Consider the following 10,929-nt stretch of genomic DNA (forward strand, 5'->3'; position numbering starts at 1 on the left):
GAGTGAATACATATATTTTATTCTTAAACATTATATTAGAAATAAAATTTCTAACGCTACGGGGTATCGAACCTACATATTTATACCTCAATCTATCGCCTCACAGTCGACAGTCTTAACCACTGCGCTAAACCGACGAATTGAAACTGGATGAATAAGCCATCCTCATAACCTACAGCTTAAGAAAGCTAAAACGCCAAATTTTATACTCTCTTTTTCTAATAAAATATTTATTATTATACGACATTATTTAAATGTAAAATATACAAAACTGTTAACATGAATATCAATGAAATCATTTTTAAGTAAATAAATTTAATCGACTGCAATTTTTCTTCGTATAATATTTCGTTTCGGGGAACTTTCTGCACGGGCAGTGGCACTCTATGAAACTTGAGCAATTTCATCGATTTTCTTGTTATTGACGAGCACTGGAAACTTCAAATAGAAAAAATTGTGATTTTTTCATCATATTTATTTACTTATAAAAAAAATTGAAAGCCTAATATAAAAATCAGGCCAGCAACTTTCTTAGAAATCTTATCAGCTTTTTTCCATTTTTTAAATCTAAATCGGTCAATCTTTATGGGCGGTAAGTTGATTTGAAACAAAGAAGCCATTTTTTCCAACTGCGCGGCGTCTGAAACTCCGCGCAGACATGCATGATTTCTGACTTTTTCAACGAATTTCCCAGATCATGCCAGAATTTCAAGACGAGATGAAAAAAATTCGAGAAAATCTTGCATTTTTTTAACTTCTCACGTGGTATATTCTCTTCAAAAGATAAAAAATATCTCTATAACAGGCCATTTGACGTGGCATTTGATAGACCCTCCAAAACGTTTTTCAAGGAAGAAGTTTCACTTATTTTTTGACGAGTAATCACACTTCAAAGTCAGCATTGATTTATAATGGTACTCGCGCTGGTCGTATCAAAAATTTTAGACGGTAGTGTAAATAAATATTTTTCCAACGGTAGTCTAACAGGTAGTTTTTTTTACGTTTTTTCGTGATGCATGAGGCAAAAGCGATTTTCATCAACTAGTTTAAATTCACAACTAACAATTATGTATACAAAGAGAGATGTTCCTGAATCTGAAAGCTTCCCTTGTCAGCGTAAATGTCTATTTTCGGGCATGGAATGCATATTATGATTATAATACTGAATAGAGTTCATGAAGGCATCTTGTTTATTCATCTTCATTTACAGCCTGCTCAGCAAATAAATACAAGAAATTCACAGAAAGAAATAAATGAAATATCTCAAATCTTTTTATACTACAATGGAGGAGAAATTATTACAAATAAGTACGAAACACTAAAACCATTTTTAAAGCAATCAACAAACATATTTTTTTATATAGATTCCTGTAAAAATGGTTTGAGTTTTTTTTACTTATTTGTAAAGATTTTTTAAAAATTGAGATATTGAGATATTTACATAATTGCTATTGCAAAAAGCTTCTATGTTTAAATCTTAAAGGACTGGTAGAATATTGAAAGACAATAATGAACAATCAACTTTTTGACTGCAAATAAAAATTAAACTTGAAAGAAATTTTTATTGAAATTAAAAGAATCGAAATCTTAAAAATAAAAATCTTATCATTTGAAGTTATAAAAATTGAACCGCAATTTTAAGCAAATTGAAATACTTTTGAATTTTAAACATTTAAAAGTAAAGAATGAAAAAAATGTTAATTCAAAGGCTCAACAATTAACGCTTATCAAATGAAATCTTCTAACACTTTCCAATTAAAGATTTCTTAATTAAAGTCCGTTAAAGTGCAAAATTTTAATTTTCAACTTATATAAATTCTACAGTTCGAAGATTAAAAAAATAGAAACCCATGCTACCATTTTCAAGCTATAAATTTGAGAATATATAAAAAAATTATAAATGTTAAAAATTATATTTTTTTAAGTTATTCTAGGCTAGAAACATTATTTTATACATTAAAATGTATTTTGAAAACTTTTTAAATATGTTCTTAAAAATTTGTTCTAAGAAAATAGGTTGGAAAATTATCTAGGAAAATCTCATGAAACTTTTGTTATTATCTAGGAACTCGAATCTTTCCTACAAATTTTTTTAAATTCTGCAAAATTAAAAAAAAATTGCCTTATAACCTGCCAGATTCTTTTTGAAAATTCTCGAAATATTTCGAAACACTTTTTAAAGTTTATTTTTTAAACAAAAAATATTTTAAATTTTTCTAGGAATTTTGATAACATTTTCGGTTTGAAATATTTTCACGTTTTAAATTATTTCGTAATCTTTTCAAAACTTCTAAATATATATTAAACTAATTAAATTATTTAAAAAATCAATAATTGCTTAATTGTCGCTTATCAATCAAAATTTGTTTTAAAATATTTTGGAATATTCTTTTTAAATTAATTTTTCGAAATAAAAAATCATTTTAAATTCTCTTACCAAACTTGAACATTTTATATATTTTTGTTAAGACCTTCAAAGATCTTTGAAAGACTTCATAACTTTATCTTAAAACCTTAAAAAATCTAAGTTTATGTTTTCACGTTTAAAAATCATTAACTGTTTCGAATTCAATTTGGATCTGCTCAAAACTTGTAAATATCTCTTATACTAAGTCAAATATATTTTAAATTAATAATTGTTTATTTGTTATTTATTCATGAAAGTTCATTAATTTCACTCACATAATGATTTTTCAAATAGAACAATTGAAATTGTAACGTTCAAAGTTTAAATTTGACACGGAAATATTAACTAAATATTCCAAAAAATAGTGTTTCCTTTTTAAAAAATGTTCAACTTGAATTCGTTAAAAATGGAATATTTTTTATTGAAACAATATTTAAATAGGATTTGTACTATAATAAGAGCTTTTAATTATGAATCTAATAATTAGAAATCATTTTTAAATTGAAAATTGTTTCCGTTGCAAAATTTCCATTTTTAGCGTTAAAATCAGTAACTTGTTGAATTTTGAACAGATTCAGGATCCTCTTGTGAAATTCATTATTGTTCAATTTTCAATAATTGAATTACAGTTCAGTGTAATTTATTATAGTAGCAAAAGTTCTTGGGGAAAGTTTAATACATATTTATTTTTTAATTGTAGTTTCTTATAGAAGCTGATATATAACATACCCTACATACATACAGTAAAGTTTAAGTCAAAACATTCATGCGGATTCTAAAATTATTTCTTGTGAATATTTCTTTTTTTTTAATTTGTATATTTTTAAAACAAACTACCAATATTTACGACATAAATTTAAGTACAGATTTCCAATATTTTAGCTATTTTGAAATCTTGTAGTTTATTGTAAAGATTTGTAATTTTCTATAATAATTGACGTAAAATTAAAAGTATTTTTTTGGCTTAAGCACAGAAATTTTAAAAATGTTAAATACTGTAGTTTTCTGCAATATCTTGTAGATTCTAACAACAAAGTAAAAGAAAGATATTAATGGGGAGTTATACAAATTTTGGAATTGCAGAAACTTATACTTTATTGTTAATTTCTTTTACTTTTCTGTAAGTAAATACAAGGAAAAATGAGCTTTTTGTAATAAAGTGTATTTTTTGTGTGAAATTTGGTTCATTTGTTTACAAAAAAGGACGCGTTTGAACATGAAATTACAGTTGTAGAAATGTTGTACTTTCTTCTAAATTTTTTTCACTAGGGTGATTAATAAAAAATTTAAATAAAAACTCAAATAACCAAAATCAAATTGATTTAGAAATATACCGCAGATAGAAAAATAAAGCCTAAGACAAACTATTTTTTTAAATAGAAAGGTTTTTAATATTTTCAAACCTCCAGAGTAGGTAATCAATATTTGCGAAGTTGAATACAGGTGATAAAAGACGACAAAAGTTGTCTTCAACGAAATGAAAGAAAGAGACTTTTAATATGATTTCAAGCATCTATTAGGCGGCAAAATAAACCAGTGAAATAAATTTTATAATTAATTTTGTGACTTCTAATCAGGAAAATAAGAAGAAAATATTGCTACTGTCAGTTTCCTCGATTGTTGATTTGTTCGGAAAGAAACTAATTAATGAGACTTATATTACAAGCGAAAATCTGTCTTTTAAATTTGTATTTACTGCATAATTTTTTATTATATTCTTTATAGTATGTAGCATTCTAAGTATTTATTTGTTTTTTGATTTATCCAAAATACTATACAGATTATTTAAAAAAATCTATTATAATTTATATTGATATTTGTGGAAGAAGAGAAAGTTTCTGGTTATAAGGGGAAATATTAACGGCGGTGATAGTGTTTTAGAAAACTATTAGTTAATTTTTTATTTTGAAACATTTTTTCAATATAAACAATTTCGCGTAAAAAATTGTAATTATATAGGGTTTTGGCTTTAATTTCTTGAACATGAATTTTTTTATCATCATAAAATGATACAATTTCGACATGCTTCATTGATCGGAATCATATGGTTAATTGGCACTGAAATATATTCCAATATTTCTACGGTTCCTCTATTTTTTTAGGTCCTCAAAATTAGTAAATACATGTTTTTTCATCAAATTTTTGTTTTAATATTATCAAGGGAAACAAATTTTTGTAAATTCCGTCCAAAGCATGACAATGTATAATACAATATAAAGTATACTTTAGAATATAGACTTTAATTATCACTTTTTTTCTTTCTTTTTTTTATAGAACTTGATGAACAGATAAATTACGCAATTTTATGCATTTGTTAATTAATTTTTTATTTCTTTAAATAATCTTAATTCTATAGAATATAGAAAATTATTTGTATTTTTTAATTTTATGGTTTAATTAATAAATGTGAACATCTATTTCGGAACGTATTAGTTTTTTTCAATTGTTCTAATGTATGCATAAAGTTTCGTTTAAAGTAATCATTATCTCTGTATATTACTTTAAAAACAAATTTTGCATACATAAGAACAATTAAAAAAAACGAATATGTTTCAAAAGAGGTGTTCACATTTATCATTGAGGCCATAGCATTGAAAAATTAACACTAATTTTTGATATTTTGATATCATTATTTACAAAAACAATCCTTTTCAACAGTAAGAAGTAGGTTAAGGAATCTAAGAATTAGAAGAGAGTAATGTAATTATTTTTAAAAAAATTTTAATTTATCTGCTATATCATCAGAGATTGTAGAGTAATGTAATTTATTTTTAAAATTTCAAAAAAAAAATTTCCAACTTTTTCCTATCAAAAGAGGCATTTAGACCATTTTAAACTGTTTAAACAATGAATTATGGGTGGTGAGGGAAAGTTAGAAGAATTCAGTAAGGGGTAACGAGTTAGGCATGCAAAGGGAGGGGAAGTAGTGTCAATGACGGTTGCTAAGTAAATGAAGAGAAAATAAGGAGAATAAGGGAAGCAGGTGTAGTTCAAGTGTGGGGAGCAAAAGTAGGAGAAGTGAGGGTAACTGAGGGTAACTGGTAAATGGAAGTAGAGGAAATGTGGAAAGCGTAAGTAGGATAAGGGAATGTAAGTGGGAGAGGGCAAGTGAAGGGAACGTATGTAGGGAAAGCGACTGTGGGTAAGTGTGGAAAGGTGAAGTAGGCCAAATAAGAGGAGCACGTTTAGGTGAAGTGTAGGGAAAAAATTTGAAGTTAAAGGAAGTATAGTAGGTTAAATGAGGGAAGTGTGGTAAGTGTGAGAGGAGAAGTATATGGAGCGAAGAAAGTGAAGGGAAGTTATAGGAAAGCTTGAGAAGTAGGAAAAGTGAGGATGGGGGAGTTATAGGAGGGGAATTAGGAAGTAAGTGGAGTTCAAGTATGGGAAGTGAAGATAAGTGAGAGAAGAAAGTATCTAGAGATTAAAGGGTAAGAGAGTAGGTAAGAAAGTATCAGGAGGGAAAGAGAAATAATAAAGAGGGTGAGGGGATGCTAGTGGGGAAAGTGATTATAGGTAAAGTAGAAGGGAGGGTAGTAGTGGAAGGGATGCAACTCGAGAAGGTAATAAATTGTACGCCTTTAAGTATAGGATAGGGAAGTCACCGGAGGATTATTATGGGAAGCTGGAAATAAGCGAAAGGGGGATGAGTAGGAGCGGGAAGGAACAGGCGCAGGAACTCTTTTAAAACTTAATTATGGTCTCAATAAGCTACGAAACCCTTTTTTTGTTGGCACACGGTGCCTATTTAAACTAATTTTTCTAATAAATTGTAGTGGCCTAAAGTCTAATACGTATATAAAAAATTATTAAACATGCACTCAAATCCTGAAGTCCCGCGATATATGTCAGAGGCATGAAATCCTAAATTGCGTGAGAATGACCTGTGTACATGTGAATATTGTCTCATGAAGGTCGGCGTATTTGAGTAGGCACGGTTGATTATTCTAGCATATACCAATGATAAACATGGGGCGTTCTACTTGGCATAACGGCATCTCGATTAAGGGTCTATGTATGTTGGTCAATAGCATGTAAGGAATTGGATTGGCGTACATGTGCGGTGAGTTTAACTTCGACGAGAGAGCTCTGCTTTTGATGAAGTATAAATGCGAGTTTGCTCAATGCTCATTTTGCTCACCCTTAAAACCACTGCCTCCTTTCAAAACCACAAATTTCTCGTTATTTTCATCCACTAATTAAATTCAGAGTAGTGATGATTATTTGCATTCATTACAGAAATCAAATCAATATTATAATAGTGATATAATTTCACTCTGCTTTTGAGAGTGTACTTCAAATATCGAAAAGCAGGATTAAAAAGTCGGTGACCCTTGAGTTAGGTGTGCTATAACTCATTAGAAAAAAATCTCAGACGATTCTTATCAAGGCTGTATGGATGTGCAAGATTTTCCAAAACCAACTATGTTTTAGTAATTGTTTATAAAAATTTTGAATCAGAGCTATTCAATGCTATACGCAAAAGATAATTAATGACTCTCGTCTTTGGTGAGCTACAACTCATAAGAAAAAAATCTCATTGGATTATAATAAAGACTATGTGGATCTGTAAGGTTTTAAAAATCCTTTAGTGTTTCAATGGTGGGATTTACACCGACGAATGAAGGGTTAGCTACGCGCACGTAGAACTCTTGGGGGAAGTGAAACTTTCATCTGAGAAAGAGCGTAAAAGAAGGGGTTTCAAGTTATAAAAATCATGTTCCCCAGCTAATCTAAACTATCGATAACGTAGGTCATCAAATGTAAGAATGTCCGCAAGCTGCAGATCAGTTCTTTTTAAGTTTGAAGAATTTAATAATTTAAAAAGACTTTATTGTCCTGAAAAACTTGTTAGGTGTTGACCGTTAAAAAGTGAAATCGGATTGATTACTGATTGAAGTCGTAAGAAGATGCGGCGGAGCCTTTTTGCTCTAGGTGGGGCAGGAGAATGTAATTATAATATTGAATGGCACCATTTATACATTCTATAATAATTTTGTACTAAATAAAAATTCTACATAAATAATAATAAATGGACAATAAATAGTAAATACAGTAAAACTCTTCTATAGCGCCGACGCGGCGTCATTTCTCGGAAGGGCTATACAAGGGAGGGCTATTAAAAGTTTTCACTGTAATGAATTATAATAAATACAAGTATACAATTCATATTGCCGTATATTTCACAAGATTTCAATAATTTCACAAATATTAGAAAAAAATTTCCAAAATATTTCTAAATATTTCAGAACAATAGGCAATGGTGTCACAAAGATTTCAATGATTTCCCAAATAATCAAAAATTATTTTTAATATATCGCAGATTTCTTAGGATTTCAGAAGGATTTTAATGATTTCTTCAAGATTTCAAAGATTTGACAAAGATTTCGGATATATTTAAAAGATTGAACAAAGGCATCAATTATTTCTTTAAAACTTGCGATAGGTTTCAAAGATTATACAAAGATTTTAATTATTTCGCACGTATTTTAATGATTTCACAAATACTGCAAAATATTTCAAAAATATTTCCAAAGCTTCAAAGATTTGTAAAGATTTCAGAAAGATTTCAATCATTTCCCAAAGATAGGAAATGTTTCAAACATTTCACAAAGATTTTGCAGAGATTTAAAAGATTTTACAAAGACATCAATGATTTCACAAAAATTTCAATAATTTCACAAATATTACCAAAAAATTCAAAAATATTTTCAACATCTTAAAGATTTCTTTAGAAAGATTTCCTAAAATTTAAGGAAGATTTCCCAAATGTTTCACAAAGATTTTTAAAAATTCACTAATATTACCAAATATTTCAAAAATATTTCGTGAAGATTTTACAAAAATTAAAAAAATGTCGCAAGGATTTGAAAAAGAGTTCGCATAAATTTAAAAGGTTTCCCAGAGGCATGAATTATTTTTAAATAATTTCACAAATATTTTAAAAAATGCACAAATCTTTTTAAAATATTTTCAATATTTCAAAGATTTCTCAAAGATTTAAATAATTTCCCCAAGATTTGAAGAATCTCACGAATGTTAGCAAATATTTTAAGAATAATATCAAGTATTTCAACAATATTTGAAATATTTCACAAAGATCTTAAATGTTTTGCAGAGTTTTGAATAGATTTATAAGATTTCGAAAAGCTTTCGATGATTTTTCAAAGATTTCCAGCTTTTTTATAAATATTTCGAAAATTTTCCAAATATTTCGCAAATATTCCACAAAGATTTCGGATATGTTTAAAAGATTTCACAAAGGCATCAATGATTTCCCAATGGTTTTAGAAAGATTTCAATAATTTCACAAATGTTTAAAAAAAATTACACATTTCAAAGATTTCCAAGGAATTCAATGGTTTTCCAAATATTTCGTAAAAAATTAAACAATTTCACAATTATTATCAAATATTTAACAAACATTTCTATATTTTACAAAGGTTTTAATTATTTTATAAATGTTTCACAAATATTTAAGATATTTCGCAAAGATTTCGAATAGTTTAAAAAGATTTCACAAAGACTTCAATGATTTCTCGAAGATTGAAACAATTTCAAAAATATACCAAATACTTAAAAAATATTTGCCATATTTGATAAAGTTTCGGATAGATTAAAAAGATTTCAATGATTTTACAAAAATATCACAACGATTTTGAAGATTTCATAATGATTTAGGATAGATTAAAAATATTTCACAAAGATTTCATTGATTTTCTAGAGATTTTGGTCATTTCAGAAATACCATCAAATATTTACAAAATATTGAAAATATTTTACAAATATTTCCAAAGATTCCACAAAGATTTTAATGATTTCTCAAAGGCATCACAATGATTTGTATGATTTTCCGAAGAATATTTGTATTGCTTGAATGTATTTTTGGACAGTTTCGATCAGCTGGCGTACATGAATTTTATTAGTTGTCAAACCTTCTTTCACGCTCTTTCCGAGGTCAGAGTTTTGCTTCTCCCAACAGGTGTATGCACAATGTAGCTAACCTTCCGCTGGTCGGTGTAAAGCCGATCAATAATTATAATTTAATCCATTGATCGGAAACCCTTACTTTTTCTTGGCTTCAGAACTAAAAATACAATAAAAATTTTCGAAAAAATGCTCGATAATTTGGGAAGATAAATCGAACACAATGTTCTCCAAGTTCGGATGAACACAAACTTTTACGATATTTAAAGTACTTCTGAGATCAAAAATATTACCATAAATGTTTAATTCACACAGCAAATTTATAAGGAAAACAATTTGAATATAGATGTTTTTAGATGCATAAAATGCTTTTTGATCTCGGAAATATTTGAAAATCCTTTAAGAGAGGCGATAAAGGTGAATAAAGGTAAGGGTGGCTCTCTGTAGTAGCAATAAAGACGTATATGCATGAATCTCCATCCCCTTTCGTTACGCTCTGAAACGAAGACTTATTGAAACTGTCTCAAGTTCTGCCCTAAGTATAGCTTTAGTTTGAATGTGTGCGGAAATGCGAAAGTGTAGGAAAGTGTCAACCTTGATCAAGGCAACTTTACACAAACGAGGGTGGATGTTACCCGAACTCGCATTCTCCCCTGCTCATTCACCTTGCTTCGAATAATTTTCCGGTGAGCTTTCAGCGCCGTTACGGCTTATGGAGTCGAGAATCTAGATTCTGGATTCTAGACACTTACCCTGGAGTAACTTTCCGGATAGAATTCTGACTGGGACTTGGCCGCATGACGGGTGAGACGAGTGCCACGTCTGAAAATTCAAATTGCAATTTTATCAAAGATCATTAATAAATTTTTTTTAACAACGGTTTCTCTTAGACAACTTCTTACAGTGTGTTTTGACTGACCTTAAACCAAAAGACCTTTCGCTTCTCCTTTTTTTCGATTTTTTTCTAATACACCATGATAATTTTGAAATGCGAAAACCCCAACGGACATTTTTCAATTAGACGGATGTTTTATTCTTCTTTGAAGGTTAGTATGTATATTTTTATGGAAATTACTACAAAGTAAAGTATATGCTTTTGTCATAAAAAAGGCTTGGAATATTCATAAGCGAATCCATTTCAAATCATACAGGCCGGTGGGTGACATGTTTAGTATTGGCTTACCCATCAAATATATTTTTGTACGTAAAAAATAAGGATACAGGTTTTTTTTTCAATTAACGTAGCGATGTTTTTAAATTTTGTACGAAAATTTAAAGATGCTATGGGTAAAATCAGCGTTTTGCAAATTGAGTTTAAAACCCATAAAAAAAGTTTTTAACAAAATGGTAAAATTATATTTCGAGTTTTTGAAAAAAGAAAGATGGTAAAACAAACCATTCTTCCTTAAATTTTCTGGAATAATAGGCAGTAATATTCTATTCTTCTTATAAATTTCTCATCTGGTATTTGTCTATTTTTCGGGGGAAACAACTTATTTATGATCTTTCATTACTATGCTGCTTTTTCATCTTCTTCCATTTTAAGGTTGTCTTCATCCTGTTGTTTTTTTGCTTACACTTTTAAGAGTCATAAGTAT

The 10,929-nt window shown here is 28.6% G+C and overlaps 1 protein-coding gene across 1 annotated transcript in view; it reads right to left on the bottom strand.

Moving 5' to 3' along the window:
• The window catches only part of LOC117170013, a 53,795-nt gene that overhangs the window by 15,767 nt on the left and 27,099 nt on the right, over positions 1-10,929 (bottom strand). Inside the window, exon 3 of the mRNA XM_033356528.1 lies at positions 10,084-10,153. Within this exon, the coding sequence (XP_033212419.1) occupies positions 10,084-10,153 (70 nt within the window). The remainder of the gene's footprint in view (positions 1-10,083; positions 10,154-10,929) is intronic.

Source organism: Belonocnema kinseyi, chromosome 3 (assembly GCF_010883055.1).
Source record: "Belonocnema kinseyi isolate 2016_QV_RU_SX_M_011 chromosome 3, B_treatae_v1, whole genome shotgun sequence".
Taxonomy (NCBI): Eukaryota; Metazoa; Arthropoda; class Insecta; order Hymenoptera; family Cynipidae; genus Belonocnema; species Belonocnema kinseyi.